At 29.8% G+C, this 22094-nt stretch overlaps 8 protein-coding genes and 1 long non-coding RNA gene across 10 annotated transcripts in view; 5 read left to right on the top strand and 4 right to left on the bottom strand.

Annotated features, from left to right (window-relative positions):
- Positions 1-446: 446 nt before the first annotated feature.
- On the top strand, positions 447-4608 carry LOC112904229 (protein gone early-like; the record flags this gene model as incomplete). The annotated part of the gene is made up of 8 exons (XM_025973762.1): positions 447-671; positions 1349-1552; positions 2569-2800; positions 2856-3070; positions 3345-3643; positions 4000-4264; positions 4367-4462; positions 4531-4608. Coding segments are annotated over exons 1-8 (1572 nt in total), but the record flags the coding sequence as incomplete, so codon positions are not given.
- Positions 4609-4616: 8 nt separating this feature from the next.
- On the bottom strand, positions 4617-5840 carry LOC112904226. The gene is made up of 4 exons (XR_003230963.1): positions 5695-5840; positions 5510-5625; positions 5107-5371; positions 4617-4832 (listed from the first exon to the last, which is right to left on the bottom strand). It is a non-coding gene; the product is annotated as an uncharacterized LOC112904226 (long non-coding RNA).
- A 374-nt stretch (positions 5841-6214) lies between these two features.
- Positions 6215-6604, top strand: LOC112904228 (glutamate-rich WD repeat-containing protein 1-like). The gene is made up of 2 exons (XM_025973759.1): positions 6215-6441; positions 6515-6604. Exons 1-2 carry the CDS (start codon positions 6241-6243, stop codon positions 6554-6556), a joined length of 243 nt encoding a protein of 80 aa, XP_025829544.1. The 5' UTR covers positions 6215-6240; the 3' UTR covers positions 6557-6604.
- A 5-nt stretch (positions 6605-6609) lies between these two features.
- LOC108737364 (glutamate-rich WD repeat-containing protein 1-like) lies at positions 6610-7332 on the top strand. Its single transcript, XM_025973756.1, has 4 exons — positions 6610-6702; positions 6758-6807; positions 6916-6967; positions 7021-7332. The coding sequence occupies exons 1-4, from the start codon at positions 6655-6657 to the stop codon at positions 7330-7332; spliced, it is 462 nt and encodes a 153-aa protein (XP_025829541.1). The 5' UTR covers positions 6610-6654.
- A 1431-nt stretch (positions 7333-8763) lies between these two features.
- Positions 8764-9747, bottom strand: LOC108737380 (EEF1A lysine methyltransferase 2). The gene has a single exon (XM_018470202.2). The coding sequence runs from the start codon at positions 9535-9537 to the stop codon at positions 8896-8898; it is 642 nt and encodes a 213-aa protein (XP_018325704.1). The 5' UTR covers positions 9538-9747; the 3' UTR covers positions 8764-8895.
- Positions 9748-9961: 214 nt separating this feature from the next.
- On the top strand, positions 9962-12161 carry LOC108737377 (dnaJ homolog subfamily C member 17). Of its 2 annotated transcripts, none has more exons than XM_018470200.1 (6): positions 9962-10183; positions 10286-10669; positions 10723-11010; positions 11066-11281; positions 11393-11473; positions 11763-12161. In XM_018470200.1, the coding sequence occupies exons 2-6, from the start codon at positions 10586-10588 to the stop codon at positions 11970-11972; spliced, it is 879 nt and encodes a 292-aa protein (XP_018325702.1). In that variant the 5' UTR covers positions 9962-10183; positions 10286-10585; the 3' UTR covers positions 11973-12161. The 2 variants fall into 2 exon arrangements, with proteins under 2 accessions (XP_018325702.1, XP_018325701.1); XM_018470199.2 differs by having other exon boundaries at positions 10282-10669.
- A 920-nt stretch (positions 12162-13081) lies between these two features.
- Positions 13082-14591, bottom strand: LOC108737381 (mitochondrial import inner membrane translocase subunit Tim17-B). The gene is made up of 3 exons (XM_018470203.2): positions 14447-14591; positions 14196-14382; positions 13082-14099 (listed from the first exon to the last, which is right to left on the bottom strand). Exons 2-3 carry the CDS (start codon positions 14337-14339, stop codon positions 13734-13736), a joined length of 510 nt encoding a protein of 169 aa, XP_018325705.1. The 5' UTR covers positions 14340-14382; positions 14447-14591; the 3' UTR covers positions 13082-13733.
- Positions 14592-14823: 232 nt separating this feature from the next.
- On the top strand, positions 14824-15924 carry LOC108737378 (filament-like plant protein 1). The gene is made up of 3 exons (XM_018470201.2): positions 14824-14982; positions 15126-15251; positions 15305-15924. The coding sequence occupies exons 1-3, from the start codon at positions 14917-14919 to the stop codon at positions 15773-15775; spliced, it is 663 nt and encodes a 220-aa protein (XP_018325703.1). The 5' UTR covers positions 14824-14916; the 3' UTR covers positions 15776-15924.
- Positions 15925-16688: 764 nt separating this feature from the next.
- Positions 16689-22094, bottom strand: part of LOC108737363 (unconventional myosin-Ib) — a 6833-nt gene continuing 1427 nt past the window's right edge. The window contains exons 6-15 of the mRNA XM_025973761.1: positions 21490-21498; positions 21261-21457; positions 20995-21203; positions 20771-20935; positions 20396-20708; positions 19878-20258; positions 19280-19376; positions 17951-18129; positions 17515-17708; positions 16689-16899 (exon numbers count right to left, since the gene is read on the bottom strand). Coding sequence (XP_025829546.1) covers positions 16791-16899; positions 17515-17708; positions 17951-18129; positions 19280-19376; positions 19878-20258; positions 20396-20708; positions 20771-20935; positions 20995-21203; positions 21261-21457; positions 21490-21498 — 1853 coding nt within the window. The 3' untranslated portion in view covers positions 16689-16790. The remainder of the gene's footprint in view (positions 16900-17514; positions 17709-17950; positions 18130-19279; positions 19377-19877; positions 20259-20395; positions 20709-20770; positions 20936-20994; positions 21204-21260; positions 21458-21489; positions 21499-22094) is intronic.

The raw sequence follows: 22094 nt of genomic DNA, 5'->3' as shown, positions 1-22094 counted from the left end.
TTCCACTGTTTAACGTAAACTCTTAAAAATTGTTTTGTCGCATCTTCAGAATATAATCGATACATTAAATCAACATCATATCTACTTTAATAAAAAAATCCCCACCTCGTCAATAGTGTATGGAGAATCTTCGGTTTGGCCGGTGATTAGCCTGCTTATGGCGTGCTGATGAGATAAAATAAAATTTTGGGTGGATTCGTTCACCATGTGCTATTTATCCTCTAGCAAGATTATTTATCTTGATATAAATGACCAAGCTAAATAAAAGGAATTTTGGGGTTAAGTACCCGTTAAGGTGTTGATTCTGGTATAAGCAAATGAACCAAAAATCACTGTTAAAATTCTAATGAACAGGCTAATGCCCATAAGAATATTTTTATTAAGTTAAACTAGACATAATAATGAGTATATAGGTAATTTTTTATCGATTATAATAAAAAATTAATTTCTTTATTATAGGTGGGTGGTACGTCCTACGGGACTTTAACATGGCCGACTTTAATTACAAAACACTTCTCACTAATCTTCACGTGAAATATGGGGCGGCTCCGTATTTTAAAGTGACTGTGAAACCGAATCCATACACCCCAGGTAAAAATGTTATTGCTATTTTTCCATCTGGATTAGGATTACCCGACAAGAGCTACTATTATCAAGATGATGACAATTTGGTAAGTTCAGTTTGACTTTTTCATAAAAATTAGATACTAAACAAACACAAAGGTGTTGTAATTAAATTAATTTTGAACAATATGATAATTAAAAGGTTATAAGCTGTTAAACTTTATTTATATGAACACCTTGTATAAAATGGAGTAAAAGTATAATAGGTATATAAATGGCTACGATATTTTCATTACACAGTATTTTTATCAGGAAAAATGGTATAGGTAAGTACAGCTGTACCATCGAGACGTCGTCCTTGACTTTTTCACTTACAGCGCAGATGATAGACATGAACCGCATTCGGTTAGATCTCGCTTACGCTCTGGAAAATATCGAAATTCACAAGGGGTTGGTCATTGGGATCACACTATTTACTCCAACTTTATGTGTTTATATTATGCTTATTTGANTTAAATAGGTTCTACAAAAAAGTATTTTGAAAATACGTATTTGCATTTAACTTTTGAAATACAAAAGAGAAATCTATTTTATATTTTACATTTGAATTAACAAATCAAAAAAGTATTTGCATTTTATATTTAAATACTTTTAAAAAACCGTTTTGCACATCTCTAGCCAAATGTACGCAAACTTGTGACTTGTATACGAATGTAAATAATTTGAAAAACGCAAACTAAAAAAGACGTTTAAATGTGTAACTGCAGAATTTCCTTAATTTTAGATTCAAACTGCATACACGCAATTCATCAGGGACATCATTATTAATCTTAGTGTAACTAAGACGGATGCGGAAAAGTTCAGTACTGATATGTTTTATTACGAAAAGAGAATAGCAGAAATCACGCCTAATTCATTTGAATTGATGAATATGGTCAACACGTATAATTTAGTTAAACTTTCCGAATTGCATTACACGCTATCAATGGTAAGCCATTAACTGTCAAGAACAACAAGAAATTATGTTAAATGACCGGTTATAGAATTTTAAACATGACATTCATAAAAAAATTAGAAATGTCTTCAAATTTCCAATTACATTTGATGAAGTCATCATAAATTCAAATAACAACGAAATGAAAATACCTTTTTTAAATTAATAAATGTTTAAACGTCATTTTTGAAATTGTCACACACAGTTTGTCTGAAAAAGACAAAATGAAATGTACGTTACACAATTAAATCAAAAGTTCAAAGACCAAAAGTCATACAATGAAATCGAATTCGTGAAATCGAAATAGTCGAATGAAATAAAACTGGATCAATTTTTGAACGAACCATTCATGCAACTTTAATTCAATTAATAAAATAAGTTCAGTTTGACTTTTTCATAAAAATTAGATACCGGTCGCTTAACAATTTACGAAACTTATTTATATACAGGCAGTTCTCAATATACCGCCCTTTATTTAAAAATGGATCCAATTACCAAAAATGTACTACATGATCAAACAGAAAAAGGAAGTTTTTGTTAACACTTTCCTGGGAAATTCTGCTTCATGGAACATTTTATCAAAATTAAAAAGAACACTAAAAAATCCACTGTGGTTTATGTACATATTTTTTTTTTAATTTGATGAATTCGGAATTACTTTTTTTCTATATTAAATTGAAAATGCGCACGTGTACTTGTTATTTTGTGAATACCGAGTATTTTTGCAAATCATTTCTTTAATAAACTGCGATTCTTTCCATTCATTCAGTACGCTTGAGTACCCCAAATTGCTGTAATGTGTAAAATTAATGATCTTTTTGCTGTAATCAAGTAATTTGACGTGTTTGCCATATATTTCGAGAGAGTAACGTACTGTATATATGCGAGGACTGACTGTATATTAAATGTTAACACATTTAGAGTTCATTTTTTTATATTTGTGAGAATGCTTCAAACTACGAATCAAATTGATATGAAACTCTTAGTCAAACATGACATACAATTTTTAGTTACCGCTTCAAGATATTTTAGCAGCTTTATATCCAGACGCAAACATTAATGAAGACACTGACGTCTTGGTATCATCCCTGGACTATTTACAAAAAGTTTCACAAATTATATCTACCACTGATAGAACTACCCTTAACAGTTACATTATGTGGACGTTAGTTCGTGAATATGTACCTTACTTATCAACACCCTTTACAGCCTCGCTGAATAATTTTAAAAGAGACCTTTTGGGTAAGATTAATAATAATCTCTTTCGGAAATGTGATATAATAAACAAAAATTTTAGGAATAAAACGTTCAGTACCGCGCTGGGAAGAATGTTCAAATTTAGTTTATAGATTTGCTGGTTTAGCTGTGGAGAGTCTATTCGGAAAAGAAAGATCTCTTCGTAATAAAACTGAAGTTGTTAATCGATTATTTCAATCCATACGTAATGCAGTAAAGGTTTACATTGACAAATACAGAGAAACGCCTGATTTTTATCAACATTTATCAAAAAAGGTGAGTGTTTTTGAAAACTTACGTTAGTTTTATTAGTCGATACCATATGGTGTCATTATAAGATAAGCTTGTCAATAACTCTAAAGCCAATTTTAATACAGATACTAATAGTAACTATGTATTTATATTAGAATATAAATTATTTTCATTTGTAGTCAATTTTTCAAAGTAAAAAATTGTAAAGTGCGGGTCCCATTTAGTACCAAGTTTTTTTGAAATACGGAATGGTTTAAAATTAACTTATTTCTGAACATTTTTTTTCCGTTTGTTGTAGATTTCTGGACTTAAAATTCAAATTGGTTTACCAGAATACGTATTGAGTGCTAATCACCTGAAGCAGTATTATAGTAAACTAATCGTAATAAAGACTAATTTATTCGAAAACTACAGACATGGCATTGAATTCTTACGAAAATTAGAAGGACAACGACTGGTAAATTCAGAACCGGAGAATGTACTTATTGATTACGCTTTATCTCAACCCTTATCCACATCGTATATACCGTCAGAAAATACCATATTTGTGCCTAGGGTTGTTTTAACTGAACCATTCTTTGACACGAAATATCCAAGGTATTTTTATTTTTAATTAGCTTTAAGCCCATTAAAAGTACATTATGTCACAGAAAATAAGTCGAAATATTTTTAGATTTTTTATTAGAAATTGCCTCCACTGTTATTATGTAATTGATTTTCATTGTTGTCTTCTTTAATCAGTTTACTAACTTAATAATATGTGATAAATGATCTTTTATCGAAAATTAATAAAAATAGTTGTTAATTACCAACAATTATCTGCAAATTTACTTAATTTAGAGTAAAGTAACACCTCTAATTGTACGCGTTCATACTTTTCTCTCCGAAGAAAGATAGGAACGCTTTATTGGTTGTATGATATCAGAAAAATATTAATTTAATTATTATTTCAGCTCCATTTTATATGGAAGACTTGGTGTACAAATAGCAAACTCTGTAATATCCAGTATTACACCATTCCATAGCGGTTGGAGTTCAAATCTAAAATTATTTCTGCCCGTTAACTTCATAGTTAATGAGTCCCTCAGGATTTCTCAGGAACCACGAGACTGTCTCTCCAAATATTTTATCGAAAATAATATGGCTTCTGATGTTTCGGCAACTGTAACATCTCTTTCAGTGCTTAAAGAACTTTCTGCCATAAAATTCGCATTTTTTGTAAGTTTCTTCAAAGTGGCACAAAATATTTTTAACATATATAATGAGTTTATACAGTATTTTCCCCATTTACTTTACCCTAAGCACTTATTTTTTTATTAGGGATTAATAACTACATTGCAAAATGAAGAACACATTCATCAACCCACTTTGGAGGAATTTGAAGACGACTCATTATTTTTCTTAACGTATTCTCAGGTAAATTAGTTTTATTTAATTTGTCTACTATTTTCAGTGTTAATTTATTGCTTTAATTATTTTTTTAGACGCGCTGTTCGGTACTTAGCACACAGCAAGACTTTTATATGAAAACAGTCGAATTTGAATTACCACAACAGTCAATGTNAATCCAGTAGAAATGCCAAAGAAGAAAACTTGCTCCTTTAGTGGAATTCAAGTAAATCTCCTCTTGTTCTCACTTATCTGTTGAAAATTAACTGCATAATGTTGCAAGGTGAAGATGAAAACAGCAAATCCAGAATAGAGTCCAAGAAAGACAACACCAGTTATTAGTTTTGCTTCAATAGGATCAATCTGAACTTCAATTTCCTCTCATCTGTTGGACGATCTGTAGAAATAGACAAAAAAAAATGTTAATTAAAGAAGGGATTAAGTTAAGTAAAACATGAAATACAATAAAAACATGCACCAAAAGGCAAGTAAATAACTACATTATAAAATGGCGACATGGGCGTGAATTACATTTATGACAGATAAATGCCAAAAGCAATAGAGATAACCATAGATGGACGATGTCAATTTATGCTGTAAACAATAGATAATTGATAGAAGAGAAACCATAGATGCCACAGAAATAATTAAACAGTAAAACAACCGCTTACCTCAAATATACTCTATGGTGCTCTAGTTTTATTCCTAAGCGTTGTTCAACAATAGACGCTTGTGAAAGGAAAATAATGCCACTGATGGTGAAATGAACCACACAGTAGAAGACATCACATGTGTAATTTTATATGCATCGGTGTCAATTGGACTGCACGTATTTCTAAAAACTGCACCTTTCAGGTCCCAAGGGGCTCCACTCCTCCAGGTTTCCAATCGTTTTTATTTTTTCACCTTGTTCGTTTCATGTGTTAAAATCATAACCTGTTGAAACAATTTAATGTTAGTTTCATCTTAAATATTAAATTTTCAAGTATTTTAACTTACAATTCAAAAGAGTAAAAAATTATAACAGTAATTATCATCAAACCATTCTCCATAAAATAATTAAAGATTCCTTACCCTTTCTACTAACGGTCCATTTCCAAAACCAATCCAAAGAAGCATGAATGGGATTCTACTTCTTCCCCTTGCTGATTTACCCTCTCAATGTCAATTTATTACGTTTTACTGGAAACCTGTTGAAACAACTTAGTCTTATTTTTTTGTTAATTAAGTTTTGTTACTTTATTATTAATGATAATTACCACCATTAACATCTTGTTCTGTGTATTTTTCGACTAGCATTCTTGGAAATAAAAGTATATTTGACTGCCAGGATCATCACATCTGTAAATAGTTTTCCCATCTAATCCAAGGATGTCATCTCAAAGCAAGCCTATATTGTAGAAAAAAAAAAAATAAGTCGTTAAAATCCAATGTNCTCGTTTGGTAAGAGAAAAATTAATTTAACATGAAGCAAAAAGGACATTTTTAAATTAGGGTTTGAAAGTTCAAAAAATTTCCTACTGATTGGATATAAATAAATAAATCAACAAACCATCAACATCGATAAAATATGAAAAACAAATTTTCATTTGCCGACTTCAGGCAATACATTAGAAATTTTCTGTTCTGCCTGATATCTATGATCTCGATCTTATCTATGATTGCCTACGCTGACGGTTGTATTTTTTTAATCTATGGTCTCCGCCACGTTTATATCTATAACTCCAATGTTTGGAAGAGTTAATCTAACATTTTATCAGACGTGTTTCTTATTTTTAATGATTATCTATTAAAAATGGGGCGAAATGTCTGGTAATGAGATGGAATTAGAAGAAAGTCATACCATGGAGAACGATAACGCAATGCACGAAGGAGACGACGAAAACAAGGAAAGTATTGAAGCAAAAGAAGTTTACCTTCCTGGTAAGCCTCTTAAAGAAGGTGATGAACTAGTTTGTGATGAAACAGCATACATTATGTTATATCAAGCCCAAACAGGAGCTCATGTAAGTTTCGATGTTATTAAGGACGAACTTGATAAAAATAGAGAAACTTTTTGAGCTACTATGTATACAATAGCTGGAACTCAAGCATCTCAGACTGACATCAACAGTCTCATAATCATGAAATTTTCGAATTTACATAAGACCAGTCGAAGTGACGAAGGAGAATCAGAAGATGACGATGAAGAAGACGGGGATTAGTCTAAACGTTCTCAAATGTCATGTGCATTGATAAAACACCAAGGGTGTGTTGATAGAATACGGGTCAGTTTAATTAAAAGTAATTCAATTCATTGTTATGAGTATTTACATATTTTAGTGTACAAAACTAAACAATACAGATGTCGCAGCCAGTTGGAGTGAATTAGGGTGAGTTAACATTTGGGATTTAACTTAACAGCTATAGGCTGTAGATAATCCTCAACTTTTATCTCATTATAACAAAGGACACGTTAAAAATACCATTAAACCTCTCAGTGGACATCAAGAAGAAGGCTTTGGCATGGATTGGAGTTCTATAGCACCAGGAGTAAGCTACCAAAATTACCTATTGGGTTATGTTTATGATAGTGATACTTTCAGTTTTTAGTTACGGGTGATTGTAGAAGGAATTTACATATATGGCGACCAGCAGAAGGAGGCAAATGGAACGTGAACCAGATGCCTTTAATCGGCCATACTGATTCGGTGGAAGATATACAATTGTCACCTAATGAAGAGAGTGTTTTAGCATCTTGCTCAGTGGATAAGAGTATACGAATTTGGGATATCAGGGCACCACCAAGTAAAGCTTGCATGCTGAGCAATGACCGAGCACATGAAAGCGATGTGAACATAATTAATTGGAACAGAAAAGAACCTTTCATTGTCAGAAGTAAGTTTAACGCTACGTGAAGTTGANAAATACTCAAGACAAGAGTTGCCAATAAAACAGTCCTAAATTATTGTCAGTTAAAGTCTTGATATTTAGAACTATTTAAATGAATATTACTAATGTTACGGGTGATTGTAGAAGGAATTTACATATATGGCGACCAGCAGAAGGAGGCAAATGGAACGTGGACCAGAGGCCTTTAATCGGCCATACTGATTCGGTGGAAGATATACAATGGTCACCTAATGAAGAGAGTGTTTTAGCATCTTGCTCAGTGGATAAGAGTATACGAATTTGGGATATCAGGGCACCACCAAGTAAAGCTTGCATGCTGAGCAATGACCAAGCACATGAAAGCGATGTCAACGTAATTAATTGGAACAGAAAAGAACCTTTCATTGTCAGAAGTAAGTTTAACGCTACGTGAAGTTGAATGTTTACGGTTTTAAATTTTACGTAATACCGGGCAAACCTGTAAAGTATTTGAGTAAAAATATATAAAATACTATATTCAAATACTTTTAAGAGTATTTGCTCGCGTTAATGTCCTAAATATGTACATACGTATCAAAGATCATCGACAACCATAAAAAACTAATTTTTCTATCCCTCGGAAACAGTATTTTTTTTCTGATAATAATATTTATTCCCTAAAGTATTAAGCAAATTCTAAATTAAATAATGCATGTATATGACTGAATTTTCTTCTTAATTTCTTTTTGTATTCTAGCGCTTTATACAATATATTATAATTAAATATTAGAGATCGAAACCTCTTAACTATTTAATGGTAGTAGTAAAATTAACAGAAGCGTAATGTGATCGTAAAAAAGATCAACATGAGTTTCCTCTTTGCAGAACTATTGTGTGGATAGATAAATACAATACGTTGCTACATTTTAGATTTCAGCACATACGCTGGCTTTTAACTATTAGACACTTAGTATTCTGCAAGAGTAACGCTGAATCAACTCTTTTCTTCCAGGGAATCGTATTAGGTTTACTTATTTACGAAAATTTCAGCAGTAACTGTTTATTACTAACACCGTGAACATTTNTTTGTACTTCCATCTTTCTTAATTAATAACGGAATATTTAACTTAAAAATAAGCAGCACAATACAATTATAGTATTTTGTCCGCATTTTAAACTATGATAATCTTTCTTTATTAGAAATCGTATAAAAAATTGTAACGTACAGTACACAACATAAAAATGCCTAGATTATACAATTACCCAAAACAAAGTGAAAAACATTCATTTACACTAACAGTGTTTAGTGTTATGAAATCCTAATTATTTTTTCATATATATTAAATGAATTTAAATAGATTATTATAACCGAATTATTGACGATGAAACTTACCACCAAACATTCAACGAATAATTATGTTTTGGATATTAGAGCATTAAATATGCATTAGGATATACAGTGTAGTAACTTGGCAATGTTGGATTTTTAAATATTTATTAAAATAACCTTATTCTTTGACGTTTCATCCGATTACAAGAAAAAAACTTCAGTTTCACATTTGAAAAAGTGGGAAGCTGATTAATAAGCAATAAAAAAAAAATTAAATAAATTAAGCATGTTTCTTTTTAAAAACAACAACTGAAACAATACTTCCGACTTTTCCTCCAAATTTAAATTGTGGTGTTGGAATGACACAATGAACTGTAAACTTTGATAAAAATTGTTCTTCTAATTCTTCCTTAGTCCAGTTACAAGACGTTAATAACAAAAATCCATGGTTTTTAAGACATTCATACATATTCTCAATATACACCGTTCTATTTTTTTTTGCATCTTTCATTAAACTAATAGCATCATAAGTACCCTTATCCACAATCACATCAAAATTAGAACATAAACCATGACTTTTAAGAATGTCGCATTGGACTAGTTTAAAATAGTAATTATTTTTCTTCATCACTTGTTCAGCTAAATGAATTGCACATTCAGAATAATCAAAACCACTTAAATCTTCAAAACCACTTTGTGCTAAATATACAAGAAGCATACCATTTCCACATCCAACGTCTGCAATTGTGGCTTGTTTGGAAGTATTTTTTTCCATCCATTTCACAATTCTATCAGCTATATCCTCTCCAAACCAAATGTCTCCCACATCTCCATGGCTATTATAATTGCGAATTTCTTCTTCATATCTTTTATCCCAATACTCTCGAGTCCCCAATTCACACTCGTTTAATTCTTCCGTCATTATAATGTAATCTGCTACTTCGTAGATTTTCTCCCTTTTCTCAGTAAGTTAATTATAATAATATAGTTAATTTACATCATGCTACATTCACATTACAAGTTCTTTATTGTTAACTAACCAAACCCTTTGTATATCTATTATCTATGAACCAAACTAACGTACATAGATAATCTAACGTATATTAAAACCATAGATAATGGTTTCACAATTGGGGTACTACTGCAAAATTTCTTAAATCATAAACAATCCATTAGTAATAACACAGTGAAGTACAATATTTGTTATTAGAAAGTAATAATAATTTAAAACTGGGTTTAGTTGTTTACAGAGCCTCATATTATGACGATTAAATTAAGATAATATCTTATCTATGATGATAGTCTATGGATGGTCTATAGTAACAGTATTGATAGTTACATAGATAATGATAAATATATTTAATATGTATAAATAAATAACTATTATAATAAGATGTATTAAGTGATGTGAAGTAGAACTTTCAATAAAGGTGAAAAACGATTAAAAACATTATTAAATACCTAAAACAACAAGAAAAACAGTCAGTTCTTTGTCCCAATGCTTATATGAGGTCATTTCTTTTGGTTATTGATCAGTGTGACAAGATGATCGAGGTTATGTTTACTACGTAAGTTTTCTCCTTAAATTTGCATTTTCTTATTTAAGTACCTGTTAAACACTAAAAAATACATTTGTATAGTAATATTATACTGCCTTTCTTTTAAGGAAGTGAAATTTAAAAACATTTACTTCATAGTCCGAATGAACTTTAGTAGTGGTATGGATACTAGTATTCGTTACCAATTTAAATGGATTTTTCTGCAACCGCCTGAGATAATAAAATATAAAAGCTTCTAATCGATAATAGCTACTCGGAAATACTCAAGACAAGAGTTGCCAATAAAACAGTCCTAAATTATTGTCAGTTAAAGTCTTGATATTTAGAACTATTTAAATGAATATTACTAATTTTTGAAACAGTTGTGATAAAATTAGCAGTGTGTAGTGGTTAAAATCCATAGCAAACATTATGGCTAATTTGGACGATTTTAAAATAGAAGATGCAGATCTTTATGAAATTTTGGAAATAGAACCATCATCCACCGCAACAGATGTAAATATTGAAGTCTTTTTGAAATACATATGTTGTTAATGTATTTTTTGTAGATCAAAAAAGCTTACAGAAAAAAAGCACTTCAATGTCATCCTGATAAAAATCCTGAAAATCCTAATGCTGCTAAACAATTCCATCAGTTAACAAAAGTTTTAGAAATTTTAACTGATGAATCTGCAAGAAAAGCTTATGATAAAGTATTAAGAGGTAAAAAGGAGGCTGCTCAAAGACACAAAGAATTAGACAATAAACGAAGAAAACTAAAAGAAGATCTTGAGGCCAGAGAAAAATTTGCAGCCACTGAAAGAACTACTGGGAAAACAGAAGCACAAAAGTTAAAGGCTAGTTGAAACTGTACAGTGTTTTAAAACATTCCTTTTTATTTATTTTTATTAGGAAGAAATAGAAAGATTACGTAAAGAAGGTAATAAACAAGTAGAAGAAGAAATGGAATATATTATGAGAAAAATAAGAGAAGAAAAACCAAAAAATACACAAATAGATAGATGGAATCCTAGCGAGCATCGTATTAAAATTAAGTGGAAAGCTACCAAAAATGATCCAGATAATGGGGGATACACACAAGAAATACTTTCTAAATTTTTATCAAAGGTATCTAACAAGCATTGAATAAAAATTAAACCCAAATTGTAAGTTCCTTTAATCTTAAGGCATAATTTAATCGCTTTGTGTGTATATACATTTTTTCAATATTTATTTCAGTATGGAGATCTGTCTGCATTAATTATGTCTTCTAAAAAGAAAGGAAGTGCTTTAGTTGAATTCACTACCCAAAGAGCGGCAGTATGTAAAACTTTAATTAATTTGATTTTGCTAAATTATTAAAGATGTTTTTGTGGCAGATTTGTAATATTACTTTTTAAACAAATTTTTAGTTTATCCTAAAACTATTATTTCAAGTTTTTAGAAATCATAGTTTAATGTTATTCAATTACTCTAGAATCCAATTTACTTATTTTTAAAGAATTATTTCAAGTAATACTGTTTAAAATTAGATCCATTTTTTTCAAAATATTTATAAATTATTGGTAGCTGTTATGTTAATATATAAATGAAATGTATCTTTCTAAAGGAAATGGCTGTGCAACTAGAAAAAGGATTGTCCACAAATCCATTAGAATTGCGATGGCTTAATGAACCACGTGAAACAATCAATCATAGGGTGTACAGTTCAACCATAAAACCGTCCGATTACGAGAGTGTGGTTTTAACAAAACTTCGTCAAGCCGAAGAACGAAAACGATTAATCGAACAAATGATGGCAGAAGATAACGAAACTTAGTCATGCCAATAAAATTACACTGTACAAAGGGTAGTTAAATCCCTGTGCGTAAAATATAAAATAGAACATTATTAATAACATAATTACTTTAAGAAAAAAATTAGTTGATTTATTTTGTACCTAAATAAAAAATATTTCAAATTGTTCATTTTAATAAAAATCTATCATTCAAATCGTTAACTCGAAAAATATGTGATTTTTTTTAAATAAATTAAAATGAAACGTTTAATGGAATGGTGTAACAGACTCGTCACCTTTGCAACACTGTGGATATGGTTTTGTTAAATTCTTAACAACTAAGCATGTTTTTTTCATTTAGTTCCGTTATTTGTACACACCTTACTTATAAAAAAGAACAGATTTACGTTTATAAACTACTAGGAAATGTTTTACTTTATGTTAGAAGCTATTTCTTTACGCATAAAAATAATTGTAAAGTACGGTCTTGTTACATAATAAAATATTTCGAGTAATGCGTAAAAAAAAATAAATTTGAAATCTATACCGAGCCTTTTTCTTCATCACAACATCCCCAGTACATACAGATAAGTAATTAATTTTTCACTCGTGAAAGCCAAAATTAATTCTAATTTAAAATACCTGCTAAAATATAATTTTAAACAAACAAAAAAAAAAAGAATACATGGGAAAGCAGTAAGTACAGAACAATCATAAACGTCTTTTTCTAATTTCATTAAGTCATAGCAATTTTATTTTAAACAAAATAAACTTTCTTACCAATGTCTGATTTGAAAGCTTTTTTACTGAGGTGGGGGCCAACAAATGTTACATTTTTAATTGACAAAATATTAGTTTCTTAGTCAATGTAAGTAATCAGTCTACCCTACTGATGACTAAACATTGTGTAGACCAACATACCGTTTTTATTTCAGTATATATTATCTCCTTTTTTGCATTAACATTTTTCAACTAAACAACTGGAAATTCTCCATTTTTAAATTTATAAATTGTATTTATTTATGTATCCAATACTATACTCGAAATGATTATTATAAAATATTCAAAACAAAACAAATATTAGTACGAGAACTGCTTTTAAGCAAGTAGATTAGGCTTTTTATTTCTAAAAAGAATTAAAAATGCGAAAATTTTACGTTTAAAAATGTCATTGAATTAAAGAAAATCATAATACAATAAACTGCATTTTCTATTATTTTTTTACTACAACAAATAAATTAAACCCATACAGAATTGTCAGATAGCGTTCTATGTGTGGCTACCTTGTTATTATAGACAAAATTAACTTCAAGAGATCCAGAAGTGTATTTCTGCAGTGAAAAATCACTGATTCAAAGTTTTTTACTAGTGATTTTAAATTAAATTTGCTTTAAGAGAGTGACATTGAAAAGTTTGTATGGTAAAGGTTTAAAAAAATAATATAATAAATTTAAATTTCTAAGGAATGAATGTTTTTATCTGATAAAATGATCAAAATTGTTCCACAACTTTAGCCAAATTTAATTACAGATATCTGAAGCAAAAGAATTATTAGTTGGAAGTTAAATTTTCTGTTCAGTTCAGTACATTGCACTGTAATCTGCACATAAAATATTTCTAGAATAGTTTTGCTGTCTCAAAGCCTATTTTTTTTTTTAATTTTTCCAAGTACTTACAAGTTTTAAGGAAAAAGATTTAAAAAATGGTGCAGAAATTAAAAATTATTTACTACTACTATATTTAGAACAAACCTGTCTCACACTTTCAGTCAAAAGAAGAAAATCACAGTCTAATCACCAGTATTCACTGGAAATTGTAGTTGTTCGCATTTGAACTTGACTGGTTTACACCAAACTGTGAAGTGTCCTCTAGAGGTGGTAGTTGAGGTTGAAACTGCTCAGCTGATAATCTTGTAAACATAATCCCAACACCTTCAATAAGTGCCAATAGCATACCTCCTATGAAAGCACTCCCTGCCATTGCAGGCAAGCCATTCCTAGCAGCTAATATCCCTCCTGTTGCAGCACCACTTATTATAGAGTTCCATGGATCTTCTTTTTTCCGAATATGTATTAATGCACAATCTATTGTTGAAAACATCCCACCCCATACAGCAAAGTTACCTGCTATTATAGGCGACCTTTGCTTTATGGCTGTTAAACTGCCAATCTATAAAGAAAGAAAAAATAATACTTAATCATGTTTTTATGTCCTTAAATTATGAATGTTAAGTAAAGAATATCGTTTTAAAAATTAAACACTTACTAGACGTCTATTTATGCCTGAAGGAGCGTTACGAAAACCTTTGATACTTTGAAATACACCGCCTCCAATCAACCCCATTGTAAAAGCACCACCACAATCGTCGACAATTCGCCAGGGACATGGTTCTCTGCTATATTCTTCCATTTTTTTTTTTAATTAATACTTGGTTGATAACACTACTTTCTTGCTAAAATGTTAATAAAACATGTAAAACCTAACCTATATTATGTAACAGTTAAAACTCAACATACCCGATTCTTACAATTTACAAGCTAAAGATTATCTTATTTTAACAGTCAGTACTTCTTTTCATGATTTGTTACTTTATATTCTTTTATTTTCGTAAAATTACGAAATAATTTTAAAAGTAACGTGCATGCCTTCACCACTTCCAAATTCAACGTCAATTGTCAAATATAGTGAATGAGTCAAATCAAAAAGTACTAAACGCGCAAAATTCAAAATAATCGCTCATTTTTTAGGTAGCGCGCCAAGTTTTAATAAATGAATATTAATATAACACGTAATTTGTCTGTAACATTAACGTTTAAATTTTGGTATTTAAAAAACAACTAAATTATATTACAGTTTACAACTTGACAAGTTTTATAAGTGACTTTTCCAAAAATAGAATGGACTTCTAAAAATACTCTAATAGTTCTTAAACTTATTTCGATAGACCCGACATTTTTCTTTCGTTTAAAACTTAATTAAATTTAAAATGTCTGAACAATCTTCCAAAAGCGCCCTAGATATCCAACAACTAGAAGAGCCTAACATCATTAAGGTTTGTAAAACTAATTGTTATACACAATTACAAAAATAAATTTTGGTAAATCACACTCCCATTAAATTAGGTTACACATGTATTAAATAAAAGTGCATACCTTTGTGCAGATGTATATAATAAGAACATATTACATATTTCAGGAAAATGACGCATCCGAATCACTCCTCCAGTTACGCGAAAAAGAACTACTAGAAAAAATTTCTCAATTTGAAATTAAAATGAGGAAGGATGATGAAATAATAAAACAGTTGGAAGAAAAATTACAGGTAAAAAATCTTAATTGAGCTCTAAAAAAAAACCATTCTCTGCTATTTTTTAGAACGTCACAACAGAGAAAGATGAATTAAAAACGAAAAATGAGGCGCTTCAAAAAGAAGTTACAGATATAAACACAACTTTAGCTCAAAATCCAAAAAATGGGAAAAACTTATTACTCGAAAAAACCAAAATTTGTAGAAATCAAGAACTTCAAATTGAAGCCCTTTCACAGCAGATTGGATCACTTAAAGAAATCGTAGCGATCACAAAAGATCTTTTGGACGTGCGTAACATCGAAGTAAAGCAATTAGAAGATAAAATAGACATCATGGAACAAAAGTTTAATGTTGAGAAAGAAAAACACTCTTTACTTAATCAAAAACTAGATACAATGGTGAAATTAAACTCCGACTTGAAAAAGGAATACGAAACACAATTGTCGCTTTTCACCCAACTAAGAGAAAGCTATAAGCAACGTGAAAATTTAAACGATACAGTTCAGAAATTGTCCGATGATATTGAGAAGAAGTAAAAAATTTTATATATACATGTCTACATACTCGTGTTTTTTAAGATCCATATAACTTCCTGTCAAACTTTTAAAAAGGTCTTGTAAAATACATTTACGTTTACTTTATATTATTTAATTGCTTCTTTCAATAAATCGAAGTTTATAGTTTATAACATTTGTTTTCAATAAGATAATAGAACTATTATGTAAACCGTACAATATTCTGAAATATATTGTATACTAAGCTTTATAGTTCTGCAGTTCATGACGAGTATTTCAGTGGATAGCATGTAGGCAGATAGGCACCACCTTGTGCTAATTATTATGCACTTAAGGCGAATTTCATAGGATAGTGCGAACTTGTTTAAAATAGAATCTAAACTTTACTAAATTATTAAATGCACTGACACTACAATCCTTGAATACTTTCGACCTTAACTAGGTTTAAATCACACAGAATAATGCAATTTGTGCATTTTCTAACTCACTACTTCTTTACAGTCCAATTTTGGCAGTCCGCCTTATTTCAAAAATATAAATAGATGATATATAGATGATAAGAGAGTGTTTAATATATATCAACTTTATTTTAAAAATGAATTATTTTAAAAAAACAAACCTAGTCTATTAACAATTTATATACATAATTTATCTTTAGTTGAAATATCATCTGTGTTCGCTTATTGCACATTACGAATATTAATTAATGAAAATAGATTCATCTCGAAGAAGTTCTACAATAATCTTATTTACCTATTATTCATAATCTTCTGCGTTTCTAATGTTCATAATAATAATAATAATAATCACTTTTAACATTCTAACGTAAACTAATCAAATCTATTATTTTATTTTCTTTTAATAAGCCGTCAATCATCACTATCATAAAAACGCCAAAGTTCATACTTTTGTGTTGTATATGTATAGACAAGAAAAAAAATAACTTTTGTTATAATAACGCATTGTTTATACATAGCAATAGAAGACTAATGGCAGTGAAAAATATGCTGGTCTTCTCGATATGTATCACATGACATCATACTAACACCTCCATTTTATTTCCTTTACGGACTACACGCACTTCTGATAAACCAACACATTTAAAAGTAAAGGTAACTGTTTGAGAACCAAAATTTGCTTCGAATCTAAAAGACCACATTCTTACATTAAAAGTAACAATAAATATTATCAAAAAAAACAAAAATGAATCTCTTAAAGATTCCCACTTTGTCAAAAATAAGTGTGTACTAGGGAAACAATACAAAGAGTTAATGAGATTAAAGAAAGAAAATTGTTTAAGAACGATTATGTACTGCTAGGTATGGTATTATTGCTTGGGAAAATGCAAATGAAACTGTAATAAAACTATTCAATATTTACGAAAAAATAAACAATATTGTATTCGGAAATAATTAAAATAATCATAAGATACCCCCTTATACTAGAACTAAATGTAATATTGAATCAATTGTGTATTATGATGAATCTTTAAAAAATGAATATATGAATAGCACTTGTATTACTAAATTTAAATCTTTAAAATGACCCTACATAATCAAAGAAGCTGACAAGTCATTTATATACCGATATTCAAATTTGTAATTCACTACTTAAATATCTCAAGACTAAGTACTTTAAAAAGTGTTGGAAAGGACACATGACTTATGCACAAATTCAGGGATGATATTTTCAGTTTAATTTTTAGATGTAAGTATATATATATAAAAGGGAGAACTTGATTAAAATTTCATTTCACTTACTCAGTTGTAATGTTGACCTCAGGGGCTTTCCCGATGGCGTTCTGAACTACTAGGAACAATTTCGTTACCACTTCGATGACATGGCCCGTTTGAAAAACAAAATCACCCTTTTTCCTACTCAAGTCGCTCTGAAATAAACAACCGGTCGATTCCATTGTTGCACAAGAAGAAGACTGATTGTGCTCACTTGCTGACTAAAATACAAAACGTTCTAGCCTTCTACATAGCACCTTACACATAACAAACTAAATAATTACACATTTTAAGCGTTTAAAAGCTTAACTAATTTACTTTATTATAGTAAAATTATGCCACTAACATTTACTTAAAAAAAGTTTGTAAATTAATTATTCTTCAATTCTACTGATACTGATAAATTAATTTTCCGTATGAGAAAATGGAGGTTTTAAAAGAATAACTTATAAAAAGTCCTTACAGCTTTTATATGAACAACAGCTACATCGTCTGGAAAAGGGGACAATGACATCCGGTAAATTTCGGTTGCTGGCACGCGATATTTAATTTGAAGAGTACGCTGGTCCAAAATCAACATGGACCTCGTTGAAACTACCAGCAATATTGGCNATATAAATTTGGATTTATAATGCTTAATCACTATAAAATGTAATTAGTAAACCATATTTAAACCAGCACATGTCTTAATAAATTAAGTTGTTAATACATTATTTTCTTGTCTTTAGAAGAAACTGGTGAAAGGCGGATATGTTTGAAGTAAAATTGAGGAGTACATGAAAAGAGCAGAAATAATAAAAGAAACAATACAGAAGCTCAAAGAAAATGGTAGCTTTCATGAACAAATTACAATAGAACATAATTCTACAAACCACAGTTACGAAACCGTACTTGGTAGATTTCTTAATGATGAGGTAGAAACTGTTGATATTGAGGATCCTTATATAAGAACATTTCACCAATGTCAGAATTTATTAAGACTTTGTGAATTAATTATTAAAAAGACTAATCTTTTTTAATAAATAAATAAATTAATGTGTTTGAAAAAGCAGAGAAGTTTAATTACCATAATCATTATAGATGACACATCCCTCTGTGCCATCAATATTATTGCAAGGCACAAAGTTTAAATTTCCTAACTTAAGGACGACTGCAATAACACCAAAAATATTCAAGTTATCCTCAGTAGAAAATCCCAAAATTTCCAAAGCAGCTTTTGTGTAATTAAATAATGTTTTGTCCTCATCTTCTGCTAATGTTGGCTGATGATCTTCAGTTAAAAGAATATTATAATGTTCAACATTTCTTTGAAGCTTTAAACTTTCTAGTAAACAACACAAATTAATTTTACATTACTTATCTGATGTATTTTAAACTTACTTAGTAAATGTATATCTGCTCCAGTTAGTAACTGGTAAAAAATGTGAAAGTTGCGGTCACTTGCTGATAAATGTGTTACCCTAGACTAAAAATAAAGAACAAAAATTTGCATACCTATTTACAAACAATTCCTTTAAATTTTAATCATCGAGTACTATACATCTATTAAAAAACCATAATGGCCGACATCAGTTACAATGCGACAACAATTGAAAAAAAATGATGGCCGCCAACAGCAACAATTAGAAAAGAATGATGGCCGACACTACGTCAGAGTATTGTTCACAAAAATGAAATTCGACCACTCAAACAATGGTGCTAACAGTTTCGAGCTCACAGTGACTGATAGAGGGGAAGAACTAGTACTAAGAACGTTTTTTTTCATTTTTAATGTTAAGATAATTTTAATTTAAAAGTCTTACCTTCCACTGTATATAATGTCTCTGAATAACTCTTGCGGCCCATTCCTTCTGCTTTTTCAATTTAAACTTGCGATATTCTTCCCTTGCCTGAAAATAAAACTTTTTAACCAAAAGACCAATAAAGAAAATTGAAAAGGTAACTACTGCCAAAACTAGCAAACGTAGATTACATTTTTTTCAGCAAGATAGTCCAAAATACAAACCTAGTATACAATAATTATAATTTCTTAAAAAAGACTTTAAGTATAAGCGGTATGTCATCTAGCGAAAACTAATAATTTTTTTTATGTGAACATACCACACAATAAAGACACCAAAGATGTCTTTGACCCTGATACGATAACTCTCCCTTAAACTCCTAAAATAAATAATTAAGAAGACCCACAGCATTTTTAAAAGCAAATTCATTCATTAGTAAAAAATATGTGAAGTATAAAAACAGTATCATTTAAATAAAATAAAAAGATGATTTATTTATTATTATTGTTATGATAATTCCACAAGAACTTTCTAACACTTATTTTCTTTTAACTTGTAATAGAAATGTTTTTAGACATATTTCTAAATTAATTAAGACATGTAACTTACTTTCCAGGTCCTCCAAGCAGCCGCAATAACTTTTTGACTTCTCCTCATTTTCTGATATCGTGTTCTACACCTGTAACACCTCCACGTTTTTTGAATTAAAGTGGCCAAGTCGTGTAACCGCAACTTTCGAAAATCTTCCAGTTCGAATACTGTTCGAGGGCTACGAATGAAGATCTTACTCCTTCCAAATGTAAACTCAGCATTGGGTATGGGAAGGGATCGCAATATAATCGATGAGCCTTCTATAATTGAACCTCGCCAATGGGGCCACGTATGCGTACTTAGCATTTTGTAACGTGCAAGAAAATGTGTGAAAGACATATGATAGCAGTAACCCATACGCCACATTTGAACGGTGGGAATCAAGCACAAATATCTAACCTGTAATAATGTTTTTTTTTTTGAGTAATTTTTTTATGTACTTGTCTACAAAGAATTAATAATTATTTTTAAAGAAAAATGAGGTGTACTTTGCAAGACTTATTTTCTTTTACATATTATTTAAAATTAATTTTTACCTGGTGTTGTACCAAGGGAAATTCGAAAAGTTTTGGTTTCTTCAGCTCATTAGGTTTGATACATCGGATGTAATGAGCTTGTCTGTTATTTAAATTTTTTAATAATGCGTTTAAGGCAACTTGTAATTGGGTTCCTACAGTTAACGCCCTCTTCTTGCAACACCTTTTTGGGTTACCCTCAGGAAAGAGAGATTGCATTAAGGGATGTGCACAAGAGAACATAGTCCTGGAAATTTCCTTTGACAATGAATCTCTATTTTTCTCTAAGAAACCTTTTATATTGTAAGTTACAGTTCCTGCATAATGCCGAATTCTAAAAACATATCTTATTAATCAATAACTAATAATTAGATAATTAGATTTTGTTTTACTTACTGAAAGCAAAAAGGAGGCAAAAGTGTATCCGTTGTAATACAGTGCGAATGACTAACGCAAATTTGCTCTACACGGTTTAGATACATTGTATCACACTGTATACAAGGCTCGTCCATTAAAGGGAAAAGTCCATGGCTTTCATCTTCAAAAAGTTGACAAATTTTTCTAAAAGGAATAAGTATATTTTAAAATGGAAGAGTTTTGAAGACAAAAAATTTACTTACTCGTTATTAAAAAAATCGATTTTAGTCCATTCTAAACCTTCTTTAATAATATCCTCTTGTTCGTGCTTAAGAGATGTTGTAACAACAAAATTGTGAATTTTTTCATTACAATAATTAATTAATAACTGCTCGAAATTGTTCTGATTCAAGTTTTCATATCCGTAAAAATCCAAAACACCAAGGACTTTTCGTCGTCCAAAAGGCTTGCCCTAATGTAAGAAAATAATCAAACTGTACCTTATTTAACAAAAAACTTATCTAATTACCCTTGTATTATCATTTATTCTATTTACAAGCCATGTAAAAAGACGACTGTACAAGTTCTTACAAAGCGTGTCGCGGAATTTTGCAGCTTCTTTGTGATTTAATTCGGCTAATATTCCACCGTCGATATATCTATTTGTTAATGAAACTTTTAAACGTTTATGCTCCACTCCTAATAATTCACATATCTCATATAATTCTGTAACAAATTCATATTTATACCTTAATTACTTAGTACAACTATATTTTTTTTTTAAATTGATCATAACTTTTTTCTGCACTAATTTTTTTTAAATTTGTAAAAGCACCACCACAATCGTCGACAATTCGCCAGGGACATGGTTCTCTGCTATATTCTTCCATTTTTTTTTTTAATTAATACTTGGTTGATAACACTACTTTCTTGCTAAAATGTTAATAAAACATGTAAAACCTAACCTATATTATGTAACAGTTAAAACTCAACATACCCGATTCTTACAATTTACAAGCTAAAGATTATCTTATTTTAACAGTCAGTACTTCTTTTCATGATTTGTTACTTTATATTCTTTTATTTTCGTAAAATTACGAAATAATTTTAAAAGTAACGTGCATGCCTTCACCACTTCCAAATTCAACGTCAATTGTCAAATATAGTGAATGAGTCAAATCAAAAAGTACTAAACGCGCAAAATTCAAAATAATCGCTCATTTTTTAGGTAGCGCGCCAAGTTTTAATAAATGAATATTAATATAACACGTAATTTGTCTGTAACATTAACGTTTAAATTTTGGTATTTAAAAAACAACTAAATTATATTACAGTTTACAACTTGACAAGTTTTATAAGTGAC

The sequence above is a fragment of the Agrilus planipennis genome, unplaced genomic scaffold, assembly GCF_000699045.2.
Source record: "Agrilus planipennis isolate EAB-ADULT unplaced genomic scaffold, Apla_2.0 scaffold159, whole genome shotgun sequence".
Classification (NCBI taxonomy): domain Eukaryota; kingdom Metazoa; phylum Arthropoda; class Insecta; order Coleoptera; family Buprestidae; genus Agrilus; species Agrilus planipennis.
The sequence above is the reverse complement of the archived record's forward strand: the minus strand, read 5'-3'. Positions and strand labels throughout refer to the sequence as shown.

Coding starts and splice junctions, on each gene's coding strand:
- LOC112904228 (XM_025973759.1), top strand. CDS start 6,241: ATGTCTGGTAATGAGATGGAATTAGAAGAAAGTCATACCATGGAGAAC. Junction 6,442..6,514: donor AAGCCCAAACAGGAGCTCAT/GTAAGTTTCGAT, acceptor TGTATACAATAG/CTGGAACTCAAGCATCTCAG.
- LOC108737378 (XM_018470201.2), top strand. CDS start 14,917: ATGTCTGAACAATCTTCCAAAAGCGCCCTAGATATCCAACAACTAGAA. Junction 14,983..15,125: donor AAGAGCCTAACATCATTAAG/GTTTGTAAAACT, acceptor TACATATTTCAG/GAAAATGACGCATCCGAATC. Junction 15,252..15,304: donor AGTTGGAAGAAAAATTACAG/GTAAAAAATCTT, acceptor GCTATTTTTTAG/AACGTCACAACAGAGAAAGA.
- LOC108737380 (XM_018470202.2), bottom strand. CDS start 9,537: ATGACGGAAGAATTAAACGAGTGTGAATTGGGGACTCGAGAGTATTGG.
- LOC108737377 (XM_018470200.1), top strand. CDS start 10,586: ATGGCTAATTTGGACGATTTTAAAATAGAAGATGCAGATCTTTATGAA. Junction 11,011..11,065: donor CAGAAGCACAAAAGTTAAAG/GCTAGTTGAAAC, acceptor TATTTTTATTAG/GAAGAAATAGAAAGATTACG. Junction 11,282..11,392: donor TTTCTAAATTTTTATCAAAG/GTATCTAACAAG, acceptor TATTTATTTCAG/TATGGAGATCTGTCTGCATT.
- LOC108737381 (XM_018470203.2), bottom strand. CDS start 14,339: ATGGAAGAATATAGCAGAGAACCATGTCCCTGGCGAATTGTCGACGAT. Junction 14,100..14,195: donor CAGGCATAAATAGACGTCTA/GTAAGTGTTTAA, acceptor CTTTCTTTATAG/ATTGGCAGTTTAACAGCCAT.
- LOC108737364 (XM_025973756.1), top strand. CDS start 6,655: ATGTCATGTGCATTGATAAAACACCAAGGGTGTGTTGATAGAATACGG. Junction 6,703..6,757: donor GGTGTGTTGATAGAATACGG/GTCAGTTTAATT, acceptor TACATATTTTAG/TGTACAAAACTAAACAATAC. Junction 6,808..6,915: donor GCCAGTTGGAGTGAATTAGG/GTGAGTTAACAT, acceptor TAAACCTCTCAG/TGGACATCAAGAAGAAGGCT.